Here is a 25631-nt window from a genome sequence, read left to right as displayed (position 1 = left end):
TCTCCTCTCCTCTCTCCTCCAGAGCTGCTCATGGACTCCAGCAACAGAAGGTTGAGTACAAAAACAACTTTTTAAAAGTGTAAAATTTAATGCAGACTGTTTTTTGCAGCAATGATGATAGATGCTTTTCTTCATCTAGGAACCGAAACAGAGGCCACTAAGAGTTGTGGATGGAACAACAAAACAGAGAAGTGACCTGAAGAGGAAAAGATTTACTGATAAAACGGAGACGGGACTTATTTAAGTTGGACTAAGCCAACAGGAGGACATCAAAGGATAAAAGGTCAACGCCACAGACCAACTTGTCTCTGCCTCCTGGAGCGACCTCCTTTTGCTCCTTCTTCTTCCCCTGACATGGGCCGCCTGCTGGCCCTGATCCTAGCCTACCTGGCCTACCTGTTGGCTGCAGCCATTTGCGCCGAGTGCCAACAGCACCGCGTGCAGCACGGCCCCTGCACCTACACGTTCATCCTCCCCGAGTTGGAGCACTGCCAATCCTTAAGGGACTTCCGAGTCAGCAACACCCTCCAGAGAGACTCCCCGTCTGAGACTGGGTCGGACGCGAGCAAATCTGATCAGAGCAAGGCACGAATTATGGATCCTTCCACGCAGGAGAGGAAACTAGAGAGTCTGGAGAGTGCCATGGAGAATAACACCCAGTGGCTGCAGAAAGTAAGAGCTCTGATCTGTGACCTTAACACTACAGCATTTAACTTTAGTTTTGATATCTTTAAAAAAATAAAATCTATTAAGATTTGCCAAGCTTAGCACTTTCCCTTGATGCTTCTGCATGCACAGTCGCCTCACGACAAAGTATTTACCTCCATTTACACCGAACGCCGCAGTTAGCACTGCAGCTGAAAAGTAAAAATAAACAAAACCTTTGACATGAACAACAACAGACCTGTGACAAACAATACCTTTGACTCCCGGTTCAGTCCACAGACTATGGACTGAACCTTTCAAACAATGCACGTCTTATTGCTATAAAAACAAACAAGTGTTTATCTGCGAGTGACACGTTAACGCAGGTCTTTTTTTTATTTTCTGTGCAGCCGATCTTTGCGCTTTCATTCAGCTCAAATTACAACTGAGTCAAATGAAATGATGCGAAGTGGCTGCACAATAGTGTTTTCATTTCTAAGGTCATTGGGGCACACAATCAGTGCTGGACTATTGTCTGACACCTCCGCCCGTCCCTCTATTCTTCTCTGCATGTCTCACAGAAGAATGTTTACACTGGCCATTTGATAAGAAATGTGTACGTCCTGTGTTTCCCTCTTTCTTCACTTCTCTTCTTCTACTCTTGGACACATCTGGACTCCACACCACATCTCTCGGGACAACAACTGTTTTTCACCTCGCACCTCGACTCATCCGCTATCAGATCTCTCTCTCCATCGGTCTTGTTCACGCTCCCTTTGCACACAGTGGGAAACGCACGTATGAAAACACACACTCAATTCCTCTGTGCACACTTGGTCTGATGCTCAGCTTGTGAGCTGAAGACCTGGCTGCTGTGGGAGGCATCCCAGAAGGCAGTGCTGTGAGCGTGTTGCAGATGAATGTGGGGCTAAAAAAAACTGTGTGCCATTGTTTCAACTGTGAAGGAACCATTACCACACAGTAGGAAAAAAAGTCATGTAAAGATTTAGCCCACAGCTAGGATTTCCACACCAGCGTCACACTCGTTGACCTTTGACCCTGAATGGTAAAGCTTTTCAGCACCCCACACTCACTCTCGCTCATTACGGCAATCTCAAGTCTTTTGGGAAACCACAGCTATTAAAGAGCGTTTTCTTCTCCATGTCATGACACACACACACACACAAAAAACACACTCTTTTTTTTTGGACGAACGCAACAGGGCCAAACTAACCATTCTGTTAACTTAAAGGCTGCTTCACAGAACAAAGTCTGGCTTTTATTTTCAGTCGCCACTTATTATAACTCCCACCCATCAAGTTTCTTGTTGCTGCCTCCAGGGCTCGGCAGATGAATGTAAACATGCTGGTGCTAGAACTTTTATGAGGCACAGAACACAGATTGCGAGAATACAAACCCTTTTGAAGGGATTAAGGTGGCTAGTTACCTGAAGATGGGAAGAAAAAAAAAACAATTCTGCAAGGGACAAGAATCATCTTCATATTAGCTATTTACCTAAATAATTTGCAAGCGTCAGTAAGAATAATTCATATATATTAAACAAACAATGTAAATTTAATAAGCTACAAAGTAAGAACAATGATATATGTATAGCAGTCTAAGGAACCCTTTCATAAAGAACCAAACTGGGCTGTTGTAAAAATCATGTCCCAATGCTGGGTGGCTATTATTATTAGCTATTATAGTTAGCTCATACACTCCTTATAGGTTGGATGCGTAGGCAAAAATATTTAATATTTATTTTGCTCTTTTTTTCTCTAAAGGCCACACTGTTATTTAACTATTGTAGACAAAAAAAAATGGCCACAAACCAAAAACTTTGGGAACCATTGTACTAGTGTAATTATGCTTTCACCTGTCATCTTTAGCCAAACAGCAGAACCTGCTGCTGTCCACATTCCCCAGGACAGAGTGTTATACAGTTTACATCTGACTGAATGAATGTGGAATCTGGGGTTTGCCCAGAATAAATGGCTTTTGAAATTGATCTATTTAAGTTTCAGTGGCTCGATGCTGTTAGGCAGCCTGCACATTATTTATTCCTCCTTTGTTGCGTTTTGATAAAGTTCTCATCAAGACATACAGCCTAATAAGTCCCTCATTATCATTTGCCAGAACAGGACACTAATCGATTCTGAGCGTCATCAATAACAGCGGCTGTAAACAAATCTGTCTCTGGGCAAAACAGTGGCAGTATAGCGATACAACCATATTTGTCGGCAATCATCTGTCTTTCCTTTGTCTTGGAGAGGGAATAAAATAGAATCCCACTCCATCCCAGATGTGATTAATCCGGCAGCGCAGTCTTTGCAGACTATGACAGCTCCAGTTAATGCAGCAGACAGTGAGAGATGAGAGTGAAGCGAAAACCTTTCTACTGAGCTACATTACAGAAGGCTGTAATGGGAAATGCTTTGAACACACTCACGTGACCGTGGCTTCAATACACAAGGCAGATTATGATGTAACGATGCCTGGCTTATTCTAAAGAATTGGCTTCAGTCATTTTGGTAATCTTTTCATAACGCTCATTAAAGGGTTTTTTTTTTTTTCTTCATGCGGTATTAATCGTTCTCACAGAGGATGTACGAACAAAAGGTTTACAAGGAGAGGAAGATGCAGAGTGTAAAAGACGGAGGCAGTCAAAATAAAGACAGAAATCCTACACGCAGCCAAACAATTACTTCCTGATACAGCCGTGAATGCTCAACATGCATCGGAATAAAACTAATCTAAAAAAAAAAAGCAATGCATTATCTGCCCAGAGTTCATTTTCCATCCACATGTGCTCTATTCTCCGCCAGAGCATTATAAATATTGATGTTCCCTGGGTCGATATTTTACTTACAGCAAAGCACAGGCCACTGACCGATAAACATCAAACAATATTCAATCGTTCACTGCAGGAAAAAGCTTTCGTTTGTCTCTCCCATGCTATTTGCTCAAACCACAATAAGAAAAACTGTTTATTGGAACAAGATAGATGTCCTGCCATTTTTTTTCTACTTTTTGCCGTTGTGGCTGTTTTTTTTTTTCCTGTCTCTGGTCTTGTGATTAACCACATCAGCACACATCAACCATGAAGTCCAGCACATTAATATCATGACACCTGACTCACATCAGATCTGCCTCCTACACCATAAAAAAGGAAGGAAGGAAGAAAGGAAGGGAGGGAGTAAGCAAGGAAGGAAGGAAGGAAGGTAGGAAGGAAAGAAGGTAGGAAGGAAGAAAGAAAGAAAGAAAAGAAGGGAGGGAGGAAGGAAGAAAGAAAGAAAGGAAGGGAGGAAGGAAGGAAGGTAGGAAGGAAGGTAGAAGGAAGGAAGGAAGGAAAAAAGGAAGGAAGGAAAGAAGGAAAGAAGGAAGGTAGGAAGGAAGGAAGGAAAGAAGGAAGAAAGGAAGGAAGGAAGGAAGGAAGGAAAAAAGGAAGGGAGGGAGGGAGGTAGGAAGGACAGAGGGAAGGAAGGAAGGAAAAAAGGAATGTAGGTAGAAAGGCAGGAAGGAATAAAAAAGACTGTTATTTTACCATTGTAAAACGAGTTTGTTTTCTCACCTGTTAAAGATCATGGGATGGATGTGTTAGAGGTGTCCACTTGTCATAGACCCTGAGAAGGTCTTGGTGTCAGCCTAAAAAAATAAATAAAAAAAAAAAACCATATTGGCCTTATATTGCTGTTTACATCAATACAGTAAATCCTCTCAGCCTTAATATTTCCATGACCTACATTTGACATTGGGAAACATATTCCGAGGATCTGTTTGCTCTCTTGACAGCTGGAGAACTTTATTCATGAAAACGTGCGCTCTGGGATGGAGGAAATAAAGAGGACCGCGGTGCACACCCAGACAGCTGCCATGCTCGAGATGGGAACCAACCTCCTCAGTCACTCCGCAGAGCAGACTCGCAAACTTACAGATGTGGAGACCCAGGTGAGTCCGTCAAGACTCTGCCAGCGACTGAAACAAACCACAATAAACAAAAAGTGTCACTTGAAAATGTTATATATCTCTTGTGAAATATATATATATATATATATAGTATATACACATACTGTGTCAGCTGGCATGGCATGTGGATGTTAGGAAGGAAGGAAGGAAGGTAGGTAGGAAGGAAGGAAGGTAGGAAGGTAGGAAGGTAGAAAGAAAGGAAGGAAGGAAAGAAGAAAAGAAGGAAGGAAGGAAGGAAGGAAGGAAGGAAGGAAGGAAAGAAGAAAAGAAGGAAGGAAGGAAGGAAGGAAGGAAGGAAAGAAGAAAAGAAGGAAGGAAGGAAGGAAGGAAGGAAGGAAAGAAGAAAAGAAGGAAGGTAGGAAGGAAGGGAGGGAGGAAGGAAGGAAGGTAAATAGATAGATGCTCTTAAACCTAACCTTGAACGGATTTATTCAGTCTAAAACCCCAAAATGTTGCTAATTTCTAATATACTGCAGGAAATGGCAATCCCGATACGCAATCGGCTAATGTCACTGTTTCATCTTCCTTTTTTGTTTTTCAATCAATCTGTAGGTGTTGAACCAGACGAGTCGTCTGGAGATCCAGCTGCTCGAGTACTCACTATTCACAAATCAACTGGAGAAACACATTATGCTGCAGTCTCAGGAAATCTCACGCCTCAGTGACCAAAACAGGTGGGTGAATATGTTTCTAATACGTTTCAGACTTTGACAATTGGCAAGAGTGTCTGGAACTAGTCTGAGAATAATTTGAATCAATTTTATCTTTGTTCTCTCTTCCTTTATTTGATGTCGTCAACTTGTGCCGTTTCATTTCTGCTAGTCACCATTTGCGTCATAGAATTCTGTGCCAATTGTGTTTCTGCACAGGTTGTACTTTATGTTAGTGGGCGTAGGTGGTGCTGTTTTCTTTGTCTGCCTCACAACTCTTTTTCCCTTTCTTGCGTGGCTGCTGTGGGAAACATAAAACACATCTCTTCCTGTGCACAAAAGACTGATTTTGGGTGAAAACAGTTGGGTTTTCTTCACAAAAGCAAAATCATAATAGACATTCAAAGTGTTGATAAACTGCTTCTGTTCATGCATACACACCAGCACTTTTGATACAAAGATAACAGCATGTTGAATGACGTGTGATGTAAGCAGCACATAACAACATTATAATGCACATTGTGTGACTGTGTGTGTGTGTGGCTTCCAGCACACACTAGGAGGGGTTTCCCACTTCCCTCTCTAGGAACACGAGGTCAAAACAGGGCCATGAGGTCACGGACAGATCGGTTGATAGTGTGAAGGGAATGGGTTCACTCCATCCATCTACAGGGAGAACAATACACCCCAGCCTCAACACCTGTTACAGATCAGGCCTGGTTTGACCTTTGACTCCCCTCCTTTAAGTTGGTAAAAAAACGTGTTTGACATGAATACATCTTCACTGGGGTAAACGCTGTTAAAATAATACATGAAACTGGAGGGGTCAAGCATCTGTACAATATAAGACAACAACCCGAAGCTGTAGAGGGGGGGGTGATACTGAAGCCTCAAGGGTAAGACTTTTTAAAACTTCAGTCAAGCTAAAATTGGAAAAAAAAAAGTCTTTGTTTCCATAAGAATGACAGTTGTAAATGTAATTGCTGCTTCAGGGTTAGCCCGCAGCAGGTCGCTAACGGAGCCACCTAACACAGCTGCAGTAACGCTACAGTACGTCTGTAAGAAACAGAATGAACCCGTTGGTACGCCTCCTCTGGGCATGTTCGGCTGGTTAATCTGTGTAGCTTTAATTTCAACTCAGCAAAGACTACAGCAAAGATTACATTGTAGAAAAGGCTCAGATTAGTAAAGCTACGTTTTTGCCACACAGAGAAAGACTGAGGGAGTCAGGTGAAGCAGCTGGTTGTGTGTAAGCCTTAAAAAAAGGTTGTTCAATCTGGGTTCCTGTATTGTTTTAATAAATAAGTGATGCAGAGTCATTAGTCAAAGCCATAAAGATCAGCCAGCAGGGATTTATTATATTCATTTAGAGGTCGGGGTGTGGCATACGCATACACACACACACACACAAAATGAGATTGTTGCCTTGTTGCTGTGATCAAGCAGCTTAGCATGCAGGCCCATCTGTGAGTGCTGCTGCAATACAGGTGTTAATAAGATGTTGGCCCAATGAGACTGTCACGCTGCAGTCCATTAGTCATCCCCGTGTAAATATGCAAGTTTGTGCAGCCTCCGCTGTGAAAGCTAACTGCTGAGAGAATGGATTTTCCGCCCGCGCCCGCCTCTGTCTCCTTCATCGGCCTCGGTGCAACCAAATGTGCATCTTAGAACTTAATGTAATATTAGTCTTGCGATTATTACTTTTTCTCCCGTGCCTTGTTAAGAAGTGAGAAAGCCTATGTAAACACATTTCTGCTGTTCGACAGTTTTCTGGAGCAGAGGCTCTCGGCACTGGAGGCCCGTTACGGGAGGGAACTGCAGGGCCTGCGGAGTGAAAAGCAGCAGCTTCAAGAGCTTCTTGAGAGGCAGATTCAACTGGTTAGTCAGCTCCAGGGTGAAATGGGCAGCTCAACGCTCAACAGCACTTTGCTTCAGAGACAGCAGGCCGTGCTCTCAGACACCGTTCAGCAACTGCTGGCCATGGTTGGCCACTGCAATGGTGAGAGAGTGTGGATGGCTAAAAGTTAACCCTACTGTCAAAATAGTCCAGTGTGAAACTAGTTTTTAACACAATAAATAATAAATAAAAAATCAATACAAAATCCAACTATTCTATGTAAAATATTATATAATCCAATTTACTATCTTTATTATTGTTATTATCGTTATTATTATTATTATTATTATTATTAGTAGTAGTAGTAGTAGTAGTAGTAGTAGTAAATGACTCCATGGCCATAACATGTATGTATTTTTTAATATTGATTATTGAAGCTCTCAATAGTAGCCTGCAGCATCATTAGTACTGAAAAGCTCTTTTCAATTGTTTTCAAACTATGGTTGTAGACCACTGCTGGTACACTGAATTATCTGCTATCTTTGATTGTTTAGACCATTGTTTTCAGCTTACTTAATTTATATATATATATTTAAATTATGAAAAATAATTAAAAAATAATAATTTAAATATAATTATATGCACAACTTGTATTTATTTCTTCTTGCAGAAATCTCCAATGTTCCGAAAGTGCAACAAACCTGTTTCAGTAACTGTGCAGATATACTTCAATCTGGAGTCACAGAGGATGGAATATACAACATATGCCTCCCCAACTCTACACAGACTGTCAAGGTAATAAAGCATTATATATATATTTATACGATTGCTCTGAAGTGTTGTATTTTTTCTGCTTTTTACTAAGTAAAGCAGACAAATGTAATGTTTGGTTACGCAAAGCTGAAACTAAAGTCAGCAGAGGCCGCTGTGCCCTGAAGGCTTTGTGGCAAGCGATAATGCGCTGCTGAATTCAAAGCTGTCCTGAAGTAGCGAGGTCACCCGTGGCATCTACAACAGGGCTGTGTTTGTCTTTGGTGGAATTTCAGGAAGAAGAAAAATGACAGTTGCATTACTTTTTATCTAGTTTGCAGGTCGACACAATCCCCTCCTGACTATACTTGTAAACGTGTTTTCTAATGGTGCAAAAACAACTCTCACTACAAAACAACTCCTTTCAAACTGTGTCATACAATTCCACTGTGGCTGACAAGATGGCTCTCAGCGTGAAATTGGCTTATTAGAAAAGTCTGGACCGGGATCACTGTGCTGGAATGACAATGAGAGGCGTACACATTTTTTAATCCATCCAAACTATTAATCAAATCACCGCGGCTGCAAATTATAACGATGATGAAATCTTATTCCATTTTGTATATCCTATTATGCATTCGCTCGAGGACTTCATGTGCTCAGGGATCATATAATGAAACCATTAGAGGCTTTTTAGAACTAACAATTCAATTTACAGAAAGCCTCCGTGAAAGTAAAATAATAATTCTTGAAGATTATACTGCCTCAGGTGTCTGCATTACAAATTTGATGTCCTTTGAAACTTTACAACTTTTTTCAAGCTATCGCACATGTCCCGATGCACGACTAAAGAGCAATACAACAAAAAGTATATGTACCAAAATATAATGATTGTCTACTGAAATCAGGGCCTGTTTAGTTGAACACAACATTTAGGAGTATTTCATTTTTCTGTCTGTCACCAACAAATACCACAGAGGCAAGAGGACAAATAAATGCCTACGAGTATGATAAACAAAGTAGAGTATGATAAATTCTACACTAGTCTTGCGGTTAAATGCCTGAGTGCTTGTTCATCTCGATTCTGCCTTTACGTTGTAAAAAAAAAAGGGGGCGAGAAATATTTATTTTTGAATCATTGCAAAAATATTTGTCAGTGGAAACGTTGAAAAACAGAGAAATCCCTGGGGATTCTTGCTGTGTACTTGTATCTACACTGCACAGCTCCTGAGACAGCAGCGGTTCGTTTCAGTGACTAAAATCATGCATTCAGACAAACACGACAGTTCAACTTCATCAATGTTTATCCAAACTGAAGAACAGATATGTAGAGTCAAACATTTTCCTGACACTGAAGGGTATGAAGGGATGTCAAATATAATGTGTATTATAAAGACAATGAAGTAAGATTTGTAAGAAAAACGTGTGGCAAAACATTCAATATTCAAAAGGAACTATTCAGTCTACATATTCCTTCCAACCAAATACGACAACTATTGTGTCAGATCTTACTACGATAAATAACAGAAGTTACAATTACACTGTGTAAAATGTCCTTATGTTTGTAGGTCTTATTTTATTTTATTTTTAAAAAATATTTAAATAATATATATTTAATCACAGTATCTGGTGAAATAATTCTAATGCAACAAACTGCAAAAACTAAAAATCAATCTTCAGATGGGTTAAAAAATTACCAAAAAATAGAAGCTCTTTAACTTCTGCATGCTATTTAATGAGTGACGAAAACAACTGTTGTGAATCGGAAAAAGGAAAACCTTGCCTGTTCCTATTTTGACATTGTTCCCTTCATTCCAGGTCTTCTGCGATATGACGACCAGAGGTGGTGGGTGGACCGTGCTGCAGCATCGGACTAATGGATCGGTCAACTTTCATCGCAGCTGGAGCGATTATAAAGTGGTGGGTTTTTATGGCAGTACGACTTCGGTTTATACTTGGCTTGGACAGAGAGGTTTCGGTAATGGTCTCTGTGCAGCTTTACATTCAGGAGCACGGGAGGCAACCAGTCTGAGAGTCCAGGACCTGTACTTGTTGTATTTGGCTGCTTACGTGTTTTCTGTCAGCCCTAATGATATTCCATCGACTCTCCCTCTTCCTGCAGAGTATCTGCACATGCAATAGACACAATCAAGTGCCCGAGCAAACACATACACAATCACAATAAGGGTGTCCTGTACCAGAGTGACAACAAAGAACAACTGATAAGCAGCTACCACCAGGCAAATGAGGAAAACTTATTTTCTAATCTTAAATTGCAAATTGGAAAAATTCAGAAATTGACATTTTAATGTTTCTACGGAAATAAAAATGAAAAAAAAAAGTTTATTTTTCAGGTCTGATATTACCTGGTGTCAATGGATATTACCATTTTTCTAACATGAACATTACAAGAGAAAAAACACGGCCCGGCTTGCTGTTTAGAGTAGATGTCATCAAAATCACTCAAAAATTGGACATTGAGCTAAGATAAAAACCTGTTTATTAGCACACTGAAGAATCCTACTCAAATACGTTTTTATTATTTCTAATAATGGCTGCAGTACCAACAATATTAGCCTTAAAACTGTGCCAAATATGTGGTGTAGGGCCTTTAGATTTCCAAATTAAAAGTCTGATTCTAGCAGCTCAAAAACACTTGGCAAGGCTCTGGTCAAACCATTTGTCTTGATGGAACATTTTCCTGTTCTATTGTTTCTCTGTATTTATGTCTAATCCAGGGCTTTGGAGAGCTGTCTGGGGAACACTGGCTGGGAAATGATATCATTCACCAACTGACTAGTTCGCAGGATTACAGTCTGCACGTGCAACTCAAAGACAGAGATGGGAACGAAGCCTTCTCACATTATGAGCGCTTTTACATTGACGGAGAAGACCGCAATTACAGGTAAGAATACAAAACAACTTCAATTAATCAACTTCATCTTCGCAGCAGAGGACTGCATTACAGTTGGCTCCCTACCACCTTTTCATATCTGATAACATGTACTAATACTGGAGCCTGGTGTGTTCTTGAAAATACATACTACCTCGTAGTCTTCACACGTACTTCCTCTACTGTAGATATACGGTACTACAAACCTTCTCCATCCAAGTTGTGAGCTGGGACAAGGGTAACTTCTGTATTTGGTCTGCATGAAATTCACAAATTGAAACGTCACATCATTAGCTGTAATTTTTCTATTTTTTTTTCCCCCACAATTCTTATTTTTTTCAGTATTGAACACAAATAAATGACGATAACCGATGTGCTCGATTCAGATCAGGTTTTGTATTCCGAGCCGTTTGCTAAATGTCTCTCCGGTGGGCGTCTTCCATCAGGGTTTACGGCTCTTAACAGCTCAACAGATTAGAAGCAGTTTGTATTTCTTTTTGTTTTTGTTTTTCTTAATTTCTAAGCTTTTATGTCCTGGAGCATTCAGCTGACAGAACCATTTGGAACATCTTTAATATTGTCATTCAAAATGATGAGCTGAGTGGAGGGAACACAGCCACTTTAGTCTGCCTGCATTTTTCTCCCATCACCCCGGCTACCAATGCCCCTGAATAACTCCCCCCGGGGGGGCAGGAGCATCTACTGAAGTATAACAGGAACTCTCAGCATTACCTGCTCCTGCCAGGAACTGACAACCAAAACAAAGCACCAGTGACTCTGCGCTCCCCTAAGAAGATTATGTGTGGGTGTGCTGAAGCCCAAACCGACAAAATAAAGAATAGAGCACAATAGTCCAGTTGGAATTTTGGACCGATTCACACGGTCCTACCTCGAAGCCTGATGCTCTGATAGGTGACAAATCATAATCACATGAATTCCATTTCTCTCATTTTCTATATTTAGTTTGTTGATACTGAAGGTATCACAATGTATCACCTGAATATACAGTATATGCCTCAAACTGCTACCTCCAAAAACACGTACTGTTTAACTGTTACAAGATGTTCAGACTCCGCTAACATATATTTATATTATATATTACAAACCTTGGCCACAAATATGTCCAGTCAGCCGACGCAATTCTTGTCTTTAGCTGCGCGTTGCTCCCCCGGGCAGTACAGGGGTCTTCACCTACAGCTCATTAATATCAGTCAGACATTAATCATCACAATGACAGATTTCTGTTCCCCACCGTCAGCCAAGAATATCTGTTCTTACAGCAAGACCTACAAGGAAGTGAGTATTCATTTTATGTATTGGTGTATATTTAACACGAAATGCAGAAATGCCAGTTTCGAGACAGTCACCTTAATAATGACTCGGTGCTGGTCTGTGGTCTGTCTCGGCCGTTTCACATGCTTTGAGGCCGTCCTGCACATTAGAATATTTTATACTTATTGGTTTCCTCTATTATTTCTATGATTTCCACCATCAATGCTCTCCACTGCCAACTTCAAATCTGACAGGATTGTAGGTAGTCTCTACAGACAGTACAACTAGAGGTGAGGAGATGGAGACATAACTCTGGGAACACGTTTCTAACTAGACAGAACAGCGGGGCAGAGGAGTAAGGCTAGACAGCGAGGGCTGACCTTCTCGTTTGTGCTCCTCACACCAAAACCGACACGCAGCCAGATGGACAGACGTAGAAACGCCCACTCATGGACGATGACTCAGACCCTGGGCTGCTCTGTTTTATGTATTGCACCATTATTATATTATAGTTTGACACTGGTTCATAAGATACTTTGTATTTCTGGATTTTTTTTTTTTTTTTTTTTGGCCTTATTAACGGGCTAGCTGTGGATTAATCTCGATTAATCATGACTAATTGCCAGAGTTATTAAGCTTCTAATATAACAATTATTTAAGGAATTAATTAGGGATGTCTGATAATATTGGCTGACCGATATTAGCTTAATAATGTAATATCGGTAAGAATTGTTATAGGGTATGATGTGCAATGATGTGACCTAAAAATAGCTTTAAGTGAAACAGTGAAACTTTTATATGTATTGTGCACTGTATTGTTATTGTGACACAGTACCACTGCACACAATGAACGGTGTCCTCTGCCTTTAATCTAAAAGGCTGCATAAATCTATTTATCGGTTGATATCGGAAATGGGAATTAAGCGTTTGGACAATATCTGCAAAAGGTTAATATCGGACATCCCTAAAAGTGACTAAAAATGTGATTGATTTCACAGCCCAGGTAGGGTGACATTATACGTCGTACCTTTCAATTACAGCACTTTCAAATACTGACACCCAAAGGTAAGAAAAACATTATTTAAACAAAGTGAACAACAAAAAGTGTATTGTTGTTTTTCTTCTATTAAAATGGTATTTTATTTGTTCAGCCATACACACAGACTATTGTATGGTAGACAAACCTAACAGTACAGATCACAAAAACATAAATGAAGTTGTTTCTAGTAGTCTTGATGGCAGACTACTAGAAACAACTTCATTTATCGGCAAATATACAAAACGACAAGACTTTTTTAAGCATCATAAATGACAACCAATCCTATTTGTCTTTGCAATACACAAGCGAGGTGGCTCCCCAGGAACTTGGAACTAGGAAGTTGCCCTTCAAGGAGGAAACAGTGAGCAGCACAGATGTATCCTTAACTGAGGGTCTTAAAAAGAAAGCAAATACAGCACAAACCACGTTTGTGGATATTCTCAGTCATCCAGGTCAGCATAATAATCTCAAAAACAGTTTTAAAGTAGGCAACTTGACTCACCTCAAGAAGGTTGAAGATGTTTTGCCTCTCATCCAAAGTTCAGCCGTAATTCTCACCTCCATTCAGGTAATTCCAACGACCCCCTACCCAGAGGGAGGGGGAACCATTTAACAGTGATACTGTCCGGGCCCATAACCAATTTACTGGACACCACACCCCCCTTTGGGGTGGATAAATATTCTGGAAACTCCCCACCAGAAAACTAGAACTGATGAAGCCTCTTGGATGAGAGGCAAAACGTCTTTAACTTGAGGTCAGTCCAGTTGCCTTTAAAAGGCAATTTTACAACTGCTTTTGAGATTAACACAAACCATGGACTATTGAATGAGTGATGCATGCAGGAAACATTTACTTAAACTATTGTTGAGTTTTAACAATTTAACAACAAATATGATGCGACCCAGTGGATCATATTTTAAAAACATGATCAGGTTTTTTTGACCAACAGAGGTTTTTTTACCGTTATGAATATACTTAGATCTTAACACTATATTTAAACATTTTTTTCCTGTGACATTTTCTACCACCTAATACCAGCCTTCATGCCGAAGGCTTCAGCGGCACAGCTGGAAGAACAAGTAGCCTTACCCACTCGGGAACTCAATTCAGCACCAGGGACAGAGACAACGATCACTGCACTTGCAAATGTGCTCAGCTGGCATCAGGAGGTACTGACTTATCTCCCTGTTTCCCTCCTTCCGAGTTGTCTTGTTAAACATTTTTATGCATCTTCTTGTAAATGTCCAGGGTCACATTTCATATTTCCTCTATGTTGAGTAACTGCTGAAATACACTTTCAGATTTCAGTAATGGCCTCCACTAGCTCAGGAACATTTACTTCTGACTTGCCCTTGAAGTATCTGGCCTGTTTCCCACACTGCAGGTTGGTGGTTTGAGGCCTGTGGTCCGTCAAACCTGAATGGCATTTATTACCCGGCGTCCTCCAGTGTGATTCGCTACAATGGCATCAAATGGTACTACTGGAAGGGTCCAAATGTGATGGCTACTATGACAACCATGATGGTGCGACCAGCAAAGCTTTGATGGCTCTATTATAAAGTATGTACCACTAACAGGGAACATTCTGAACAGTACTAAGAAAAAAGTTGGAGGGACTGTGGCCCAGTTGGTGCTTTTCAGCTTCCTGTGATGGGACACCAGGAGGGAACGTTCACCACTCCCTGTGGACATGCAAAGACTCAAAACGCAGTTTGCTGAAAGTCCTAGTGTGGTGTTCCAGAAACAAAACAATGACTCTTGGACTAGGATCAACAAATAATGTTTTGTAAATTTTTCTTTGCCTGATGAGAAGGGAACCAAAGTGATAAAAACAATATGCATTTGTCAATCATGCAGACTTCTATCTTTAAATTTATTTGTTTTTCTTTATGGATTTTTTCTCATCATTGTATTACAATTAATGTTCATAAAAAACCTGTTCTTAGTCATAAGAAAACTAATCAGTCATTCTGTGCAATCATCAAAAGTAAAAAAAGGTCTTTATTTTGTAAATCTACAAGTTGAGCCTTAAAAAACTATTATTTCAGACTGATCCACCCCAAAATGTTTGAGGGCCTAATTCAGATCTTATCTATTAAAGAATTTACCAATGTTATTAATTGCTCAAATTACATTTTTTCCAAAATCTATGAAGGCTATGATACCTATTAACACACACATGTCCATTTCCTGTTTGACTTTGCAGCCATTATTTTCTTACTTTATTGAAAACACAAACTACTTAATGCCTTTGACCTCCAGTACAATGGCTCGATTAATCAGATGAATCATCCAATAACACTGGCCCCATCGGTTTAAACCTCAACCAACGGTGACCTGCATTTCTGATGATACACTGGTGACGACTGCTAACTGGAATCCACCAATGGGGACAACCTTTTTGAACAACATCGTCTAATTGTTGTCATTGATTTCATGAGGGACAGAAAATGTCCACAAATCCATTTTCTCTGTTTAATGTAGCTGTATTATACACCCTTTGATTTGTAAAAGCTGTAAGTGGAATATAACTACAGAAATTTGACACGGGGATCAATGGACCGTGACTGCGGTATTGGTGTTTTCACACGCCTCGCTAATTCAATCTGTGATTGCAAAAACATAAAAGATATTTGTCTGATTACGGGCAAACATACGCTAAACTAAACTACAACTCCTATTGATTTTTTTCTCAAAGACCAGGATCCAGGATCCTCTGATTTACCACTCTATTAGGACACATGCGGGAGGCCCGGGGGCTCCACGCGACAGTAAAAACTACTCAAATGGATAACAACGCTGCTACTGTAACCGTCTGTCTCAAATGTGTTTATAAATATATGATGCAATCACATCAGGAGCTGAGAGGCAACTGCTGATATAATCTGAAGCATAAGAAGCTGTAACTACGTGATGCACTGCTCCTGACATCGGGGCTGAACTGTGTGCACGGACAGAAACGCATGTACCAACACACACTCACACACACCCGCGCTGCATGCATGCAGTGACCCCATTGCTAGACAAGTTTATTACGACCTCCAAGGGTTGGACAGGTTGTAGATCACGTAGAGGGAGGCAGTGGGAGAATCCATCAAAGCGACTTTAATAAAGACCACTTGATTTGGCCTGCTGGCTTAACAGATGAAATGGTTGTGTTGAGGTCCAGTGAAGCAGGCCGCAGTCTGGGCCACACCGCATCCCTGCTTGTCCCGGTTTATTAGATGGCTTACTTGTAGGCACAGCAGGAAGAGAGGACGGAGGTGGAGAGAGGGAAAAAGACAGAAAGAGAGAGAAAGAGAGAGAGAGAGAGAGAGAGAGAGAGAGAGAGAGAGGAAGAGGCTGCCACATGTCTTTATACTTGATGTGTGATTTACTTCATGAGTATACAGTGTGGGCCTACAGCTGATGTCCACCCAGGCACACAGACCCAAGAGCAATATGCTTAATAATATACTTACAGTGACATTTTGTAAAGATAATTATCTCATTCGTCTCTGGAGACACACGTTTATGGTGCTGAATTTATCAGCTGTGTCAATCTAATGAACAGTGAAATGCATTGGCCAATTAATAGTCCATCAAGCTGGAGTATGACTTGTTCTTGAAGGTGGTTCCACCACATTTTAAGCCTTATGAAGCAGTAATTATATCCTTCTAAACCATGTTTACAGAGGTAGGTAAAGGCAGAGGACTCTTTGTTTGATGTCCTTTTCATCCTTCCAGCAAAGATTGATGATTTAAAGTCATGTTGAAAAGACAGATATGACTTTGATCTTAACAATTTGAATTTCCTTTTCCTTGTACATTGATGTTTATCACATTTTTAACCAAAGCTGAATGAAATGTATTATCACTTTCTGAAGTGTTTAAATTAGGGAGAAAAATATAGAACAGGAGCTTAATTTTCATTAGTAAATTTTAGTTAGAGTTTTTTTTGGCATTTATTTATGAAGGGGCATTCATCAATATCACCTTTGGAAAAATCAACAACACTGAAAGACAGAGAAAAATTGAAACGTGTAGCAGGGTAGGTGTGGCAGGGGACAGTTAGGCAGACAGATAACCTCACACACCAGAAGATTTATGGTCCTCCTCAGTCAGACAGATAGATGCAGAAGAGAGAGAGAGAAAAATGTAAAAGGTGCAGAAGACAGAGAGGGATAGAGAGAGAATGGAAAATCAGGAGAGCGGAGCCAAGGGCTCATAATTCCTCCACTCTTCCTGCCCCTGCCTCCCTTCCTTTGATTCATGAGGTGGGCTACAGTGGCCAGCCAGGGCAAGGACCAGGTGTGGTGTTTTGGCAGGAGTGGAAGAAGAGGCAGAGCCCGGTGAGTGATTTGTAACAGGTGACCTTGCGCTTGTGGTTTACTGTGTCAGCATGATGCCCGTCGAACAGTGGTCATCGAAAAAAAGGCAACACCGTCCATATGTCAGACTGCCAGGATGAGATGCATCTACAACTCCTTTGGCTGGAGTTACTCTTGCAGACAGAGAGAGAAAAGGCGAGCTCTACAGTTGTTGGAAAAAGTTGAGGACTTCAAGCAGAAGGCGAAGATGCCTGTGTGAGCCACTTGGGGGCAGTGGAGGCACAAATGTCTCCACTGACATTCACTTTTCACTCTTGGTAAAAGGCTGGTCTTCTCCTCCACTGCAGACCTGGGTGGTAAATGTACTGTAGGTGTTTATTTACACCCTCTGTCATAGCACTGGCCAGCAATTGGTCAGTTAAAGACAAGAAGGAAGGAGGAAGATATTTTCTTGCTTTATCATTGACTACGAGTAAAGTGCAGTTGTCTGTTAGCTTTGAAAGGTGAAGTAGTCAGGAACTTTTTAAAGAAAAATATCAATAAAAATGTACCCTCTGAGGCATTCTGGGATGTCAGAGGAAGTATAGGATACATAGGATTAGCAAGGCTGCCTTTACACTCCAGGAGAAGAAACAAGATCATGAGGTACAGTTAGCATAGCCGAGCACTGGAGGACACTATTGTATTGAACCCTACTTTTAACGCACTTTTTTTTTCAGCAGGTTTTGTCAGCTTTTGTCACCTTAGCTGTTTTATTATTATTATTATTTCTTGAAGCAAAACTGATGAGACACACCAGCTCATCAGCAACAATTTACTGCCCTGCGTGCTAGGGAAGAGGTGTGGAGGGGCCAACACACGCCTTTAATGAGGTGCTTCATAAATGAGTACTGCTACATACTCAATATTATCCCAGAATACCTAAATTTACAACACACAACACTGCGTATAAGATGATTAAAAAAATCGATGAAAAGAGAGTCCGCTTGAATATTGTATTATCATTGAAGACATGTCGCTTTCAAAAAGTGACAACCAGTCGTCACAACTGGGTGCGGAGACATTAGAATGGTAACTGAGGACGAAAAAAAAAAAAGAAATCCTGACAGCGGTGACACTTCTGCAGATACCAGCAGTGGGCTTTAAACAAAGGAGGTCAGCAGAGAGTGACAAGTTGTTTTCATGCTGCATGACGGGCCACAAATTTAATAGAGCCGAAACGTGCAGATGTCTGGTGACAAGTGCAAGTTGCACATATTCAGTTTTGGTTGCTTTCATTTAAGCTTGACACTAGGCTGGTAAACAACAGGTCTGTGGTTAAACCAGAGTTTGCTACCTGCTGCCAAATCCATGCGTTCGTTTCTAACACCTATGTTCCCGGTGAAGGCTTTTGGCACAACAAATACATCATGTGATACAATGGAACATCTGCAGAAACTGTGAGATGCTCGCAAGTCAGCGTGATCCACAGACCCTGCAGGAAACCCGACTAGTTGAATCGGTGTTTCGAGACATTTGAGCTTCTTTCACGGCAAAACCCAGCGCGGGAAACATTCCTCTTTCTGTCAACGAATCACAGGAAATAACCGAAACCGAACAATGTCTGTGAAGCCCGACTGTGCGAAAGCTCCACCGTCGTCCGAGGACCATTAAAAACACAACACCGTGCTATTCTGTCGTACAGGCTGATGTGTTTCTTCATTGTAATGATGATGGGCACTGGGGGTTGCTTTAGGTCAGTGTTGAAAAATGGCTGCCTGCGCAGGCACTGTTTGTTCCTGAACTGAATAACAATGGTGAAAGGTGCAATGACGAGTCAGGATTTTTGAAAACATTGAGAATTTATGTTGACAACACCGGCAATGTCTAAGTGATCTCATATTTTGGCAGTGCGGTTATGAATGAATCAGACTTCACCTGCTTAATCATTGTGAAGTCAGAGGGAAGTGTTTGTGACTAGTGTTTGTATTATTGTCTGAAAATGTTATGCTTTTTTTAAAAAGTGGAAATTGTGAAACAAAATGTGGAAAATTGGATATAGTCTAGCAGAAGAAATGAATTACACAAAATTCAGTGATAAAAAGATTACCCTGTGACCTCTGACACAAAATAACTAAGAAGTTAATTAAATACATATTGTTGTTCTGTAAATCATTTGATGGGTGTTATTGGCAACTTCTTGCTCAAATAAACACATTATTATTACACATTCGAAATAATTTTCGAAAACATTTTGAAATAGAACACGAGGCAGTTTTTTTCTCTAATTCTTGTCCGAGTACGATACAAATCTGTTTTATGAGACAAACAACATTTCTATGGAAAATAACGTGATACACGGGCACAGAGCAACATACAGCAATAAAATCTGCATTTTGCATCAGGGCATAATCCTTCCCATATTAAATGTGTCTGTATTTGCTGCTTCTGCAGCAGATGAATTTGAATCTCTTTCATACTCCTGTCTATTTGTGTGCTCTCCCAGTCAGATAATATTTGACCAGGTCATGTGGTTTGTTTACAGAGTTGACACCGTGTCACGGTGAAAAAGATATAAAAAAGCGCAAACCAATAACGTGTCCAATTTATTTTCTTTTCTTTTTTTTTTGCATACAACAGCCCATTCGATGCAGAGATGCTCTGTCGCGATTCGCAGGATTACACGGCTCCTTCTGTTCAGTACCCAGCCAGCCACTGAACAGGTTTCTCATTTTGCACGGCCAAATGCCATGAGCTCTGCAATTACCGCTGTAATTGGCTCAACGTTGGCCTTCAGTACTCAGAGTCCACAACAGCCATCTGTAGACAGATGTGAATGCAATCAAACAATCCAAGCCCCTCCTTATTGGTCTGGCCAAAGTTTAAAGTGGCAGTTTTCTGGTATTCTAGTGCACCCATTTTGAAAAAAAATAAATGCATTGTATCGAAGGCAGGTGAATTTCCTTTGGGACAACTTTTACCTTTACCTTTAAACTTCACCATTGTTTACACATTATATATATTATAAATTAAATATATGAGCAAAACCAATGATGGCTAATAGCTTAGCAATACTTAGAGGCATATGTGGATAACGTGGACATACATAGACTATCACAGTGTTCAAAGAACTCTGTCATACATTTATTTTATTTTTAAATTCATCACCACTTTTTTCCCATTTTTTTTCCCAATAATCATTACTGGTGCTTGACACTCCTCACGTTGTCAAACTCTTGTAATGACTGATGAACTGACTATAATAGTGTTTGGCAAAAGTGTTTACTGATTTCGGGTTCTGAGTTTACAACTGCCACTCATCATTGTGCTGCCTATCCAAGCTAATAATAATTTAATGCCACCAAGGCCCAGCTGCTCTGATGATATCAGCATCAGACCAATTTCTTTGCTTTTACAACATTTTCACTTTAAGAACCTGATATATTGAGCTGTTTACGTCTTCACGGGATGGAGCGATGAACGGTAACAGGTACAAATTATTTTTGTCAAGAAACTTTCTTCCAAAGCCCTCATGACGATGAACATATATCAACTCTAAGAAGTTTCAAATATTCATTATGCGCCGGGGAAATCCAGTAAAACCAAAAACTAATCTTCTGTGAATGCAGGCTGACTCAAACAATGCCGTCTCTCTATGTAATCCTAGGCATATTCAGACAATTCTTCCAGTTTTTTTCAGACGCCTCTCTGAGAAAATTGCTGGGTAAAAATCTGTTTATTTTCTAAGCCTTATCAACTACTTTAATTACTATCTTCAGCCTCAAACTTGTAAATAACTACCATGATGCCTCACCTCTGCCTGTAAACAGTCATTATCACACCAGTCCCTAGGCCTTCTGGGAAGATACTGCCCTCTGCCAAAGCTAAATATTTCATTCTTTCCTCACTCCAGTGTACCTGGAGTGCTATTTTTCTGCATTAAGAACATGCTTTCTCAGAGATATGGTTTTTGGTAGCAATTTCCTATGAGAAAAGTCTGTGGCCAGAACTTGTTTTTGGATAGTAGATTGGAGTAGTTTGGTGGAGCACTGCTGGACCTGCAATTAGTCTTAGTGGACCAAGAAGACTGCCTGTGGTCCTCACCTTTGCCTGCTTCTCTATTCTTTACAATAGAGCTTGAACAGCACATCCTGTCTGCAGGGAGGGAAGCAGACACAGTGTAACACCCATATGTCTACTTACTGTGCACAGCCATTCTATAATATACACATGGTGAACAGTCACCTTACTTAGAATGGTAACTTACAACAAAACGACTCAATTAAAAAAAAATGGCCTTTGTTAGCAGGTGCTAAGGAATAGAAGTAGTATTTTTTTATAGCAATTCACAAAACATAAGCTGATGCTACAAAGAGCTCTGGGCAACCGATTCATTTGAAAAAAAAAAGCTATAATAATATCCAACCATAGGATTTTGATAGTCTGCTGCCTTGTGATGTTTTGCATTTTCATAACGAGAACTGCTTTTCTTCAAGCATACAGGCGAGTTCTTTACATGAGCCGAGCAGTGGAAACACAAGACTAAGCATGATTTATGAACTCCTGGAGCCGCTCCAGAGTCGGTTAATAATAGAACAAATCCTAAGACAGCATGACGGCACCTATTGTGATTTACTAGGCTATAGGAACATACCCCGATTTGGCCCTACAAGTAAAACTCATTTGAATGTAATATATCTTAAGTGAAAACTATATAGGGCCACGCAGTCAGGCACAAACTGTCAGTGGACCCTTGCCAAAAAATGTCACCTGACGGTGTTATCGCTTGTCGCCTTTTACAGTTTACAGAGACGCCATTGTGTTTTTGTAGGCGCTGAACTCACTTTCCAATGTCAAAGCAGAGCAATTTAATTTCCAAAGTGGATTTTCATTTTAATAACGATGACGCTGCAGATATTCTCGAAAAGTTGAAGATGCCATAAACAAAGTTAAAGATGCCATACTTCAGTAATACTAATAATGAACGGTAATAACCACTGTTACTAATCCACATAATCAGAAGTATTTCGTACCCCCACCTCCTGCCTCCTGCTCTCTCCTTATCTGTATGCACCGTAGTCCATGCCATCTAGTATCTACACCGTACACACAAACACACTGCCATACACCACGACACTATAAATTACTCTGCAGACTTGTGACACTTTGCAGAGGTTTGTAATGGCTTTGATCAATAATTGATCAAGAGAATCTTCTGACTGTTCCGAGAGTATGAGGAGCAACGAAGCGACCGATTTCCTTTTTCTCACCACCTCATGGCATGAAGGGAGGGGGACAAAATCACTGCTTAACTCCACACAACTCAGCCGCTGTATAATGTATGACCAGGCTGCAGTAACATGCTATTGACTTAGATCTGAAATACCTGGACAGATACAATCTAAAAAGTGTTTTACGGTCTATTTTCTGGGCTGCGAATGAAGTATGTACTTAAAAAAACAAAAAAACAAAAACAAAACCCATTTATAGTGGCAGTACTGTGTACACGCATGCAAAAACAATCTTTTGTTGTATGAGTGTGCGCTCTTGCTGTGTGTTGTTTTCCTCCTAAACAGAAAAGTTTGCTTCATGTGTCTCTGCCCTCTCTCCACCTACTCAGCCTCAGGGACCCCGAAAAGGAAGGGAAAAGTAAAACTGCGAGTGCTACTACCTTGAAGATTCTTTCTATATCTGCAGGTGACATGCTGTGTTAGAGCAAGACTGAACCGTGCATACTGTGTGTGTGGCGTATGGGATATTATGTGTGTGTGGTTTATATAGGTGTGTGTGTTTTTTTTCTGTTTTCCCCTCCCTGTTGTAAATGCACCAGGTGCTATGGCAGACTGAGCAAAAGACAATAGTTGTCAGCGAGAGAGAAGGAAGACAAGCAATGGGGGGAGGAAGGGGGAGGGAGAAAACGAGTGAGACAAAGACAGAGATAGGCAGTAGGTAAGTGAGAGTTGGCGGAGGAAAGTAAATGAAAAATTCATACGGCTGCAGGTCCCAAAAGCCCTTCCGTCTTTGCCAGTAGTGCTCAGCTTCAAACTGCTGGGCAGGGGTGATGGGACTGTGCCAGGGAAATGGTAGGTACGCTCACACACACGCGCACACACACTCACATAGACTAAAGGCTTTGGGAGGCATTATCTAGGTATCAGGAGTAAGCCTTAAAGTACCGTCAATGTCAAAACAGTCCACATATCAAGCAACAAGAAGATGTTGAGAACAACATTTTTTACTCCTCCAGTTCCCTTCACATTGACCGTTGTTAGGTCCTCTCTAACAGTAAGTACTGCAGTGCATCGCCTCTTACTGTATGTGCAGTTATCATAGTTATGGATGTTACATTTCCATTTTATAATTTATACATTAAAATAGACTTGGAAGGTAATTCGATGCAAACTAGGCTAAACAGGAACCTTGCTGCCACCGTAGGTCTGGCATTATGCAGGCACTTTTAGAGTAAATCGAAAACCTGTATAATTAAAAAGTCAGCACTGAAATGCATGCCGGGGAAAGAGCCTTGAGCTTGAATACCCGAACAAAAAGAAAAAAAAATGACAGAGAGAATGTCAAAATAAATAAAATGAGTGAGAATAAGAAGCCTCCCCGTCTTCTCTCACCACAGCACGGTTGCCATAGACACTGCTGCCTCCTCAGGATGCCAGGGCAGAGTTAGAGGAGATAGAGCAGGGGAAGGAAGAAGAACTTTAAGATTGTAGAAAAGTGGGTCAACACACATCTAATGATTGTCTTTGTACCTCTCTTTTTCACACACACACACACAAATTAGTCTTTTTTTCCTACTGCATTTGACTGTGTTTTTTCTCCTTTGCTGAGATCAAACAGACTGGAAGGTGGTGTCAAAAATGAGGAGGGTGTTGAGAGTCCCTTTAAAGGTGAGGGATGTTCTTTAACAGGAATGTTTTTTTATGATTGTCCACAAAGAGATTCATGTTGCTGAGACAAACTAAAAAAAAAAAAAAAAATGTGTTAAACTTAGCATTGCAGTTAAGGTTGCCCTTGAGTTTTCTTTTTGTTTGTTTTTTTACAAACAAATACAAGAGTATTTTCATTTGCGTAGTATCCAAAACTAAGTTCCAAACCGATATTTGTTTAGTAATTATTTTATACCTGCCAAATGTGGGAAAAAGGACAGTCAAATGCGTGGAGGCATTTTTTTTTTCTCAATCTAAACTGAAGCAAATCTTCCTGTATTTCCCTTAAAGTCTTCAAACGGACACAAAGAGGAAAAATTATAAACCTATGCAAATAAAGTTGATAATAACAATATCAAAGTCTAAAGATCATATCATATCAAGATATATCAAATCAAACTAAGAGTAATATTAGAGTATTCAGCATTAAAGGACATCTTCAGGTGTTATTAAAATACTCATGTCATAACAGAATGGACTCTGACCAAAACGGGTCCACGCAGTTTTCACATCTGGCCTGTTACGATAGATGTCAATAATAGTTTGCCCCTATTTTCTAGTTTTACATCTTTTAATTATTAAAAGGCCTTAGTTTGATCTAAGAATGGACAAATACAGTAGGTGTTTGCACTACAGTATTAAAGAGTATTATATCTAAAACTATCACAGCTTTATTTTGTATTGAACACTGATGTGGCCCACCTATGAAGTGAGAGTGGCCCTCCTCAAATGTCAGTTTGAGACCCCTGTCGTAACAGAACAAAATATTTCAGTTAGCCCTGCTCCTGTCTTTGTTACTGATGCTATAGTACCTCCAAACTTAGCAGCTCACACAGTTGACCTACTTAAATAAACTTCACCTGAAGGCAATGAGACACTGAACTGCAGCAGGAAAACAAGAAACACAGTCTGACAGGTGCACAGCTGGTGGTGGAGAAATTCTGTTATGAAGTATCAGGTCCCTGGATCCACACGTGTTTTTGAAAGATAACATATCAATATTGGCATTCGGTATGAATACGAACTTTGATATTTCAAAGTAGATAGACTATTAAAAGACATTATAATGATTATCTTTTTTTATTATTTGTTTTAATTTTTAATTCATATATCAACCAACCACAGCCTTTTATGTAGTCTTGCTAAGACTGCAGCAGTGGTCATATTAAACAGAAAAAGGAACTGAACTCTTTTTAAACATATTTTCTTTAAATCTTTTCCAGACAGCAGCGTAGTAGTACTAGCACTGTAATAGTATACATTACTGCATTCCACCTGACTCTTCTGATGCCATTACAAAGATTGTTAGATTCATTTTGTTTTAAGAAGCCGACCAGCTTTTAGGTTTGTT

The 25631-nt window shown here is 40.3% G+C and overlaps 2 protein-coding genes across 2 annotated transcripts in view; one reads left to right on the top strand and one right to left on the bottom strand.

Moving 5' to 3' along the window:
* col9a2 (procollagen, type IX, alpha 2) overlaps positions 1 to 25631 on the bottom strand; it is a 129624-nt gene that overhangs the window by 32197 nt on the left and 71796 nt on the right. The window contains exons 20-21 of the mRNA XM_025065342.1: positions 4389 to 4620; positions 4217 to 4290 (exon numbers count right to left, since the gene is read on the bottom strand). The gene's annotated coding sequence lies outside the window, so the exon portion shown is untranslated. The remainder of the gene's footprint in view (positions 1 to 4216; positions 4291 to 4388; positions 4621 to 25631) is intronic.
* Positions 354 to 25619, top strand: angpt2b (angiopoietin 2b). The gene is made up of 9 exons (XM_025065400.1): positions 354 to 672; positions 4438 to 4593; positions 5164 to 5285; positions 7028 to 7260; positions 7769 to 7893; positions 9667 to 9768; positions 10587 to 10753; positions 14092 to 14222; positions 14438 to 25619. The coding sequence occupies exons 1-9, from the start codon at positions 355 to 357 to the stop codon at positions 14596 to 14598; spliced, it is 1515 nt and encodes a 504-aa protein (XP_024921168.1). The 5' UTR covers position 354; the 3' UTR covers positions 14599 to 25619.

The sequence above is a fragment of the Cynoglossus semilaevis genome, chromosome 18 (assembly GCF_000523025.1).
Source record: "Cynoglossus semilaevis isolate Cse_v1.0 chromosome 18, Cse_v1.0, whole genome shotgun sequence".
In the NCBI taxonomy this organism is placed as follows: Eukaryota; Metazoa; Chordata; class Actinopteri; order Pleuronectiformes; family Cynoglossidae; genus Cynoglossus; species Cynoglossus semilaevis.
Note: the sequence above shows the minus strand (reverse complement) of the source record. Positions and strands in the feature narration are given on the sequence as shown.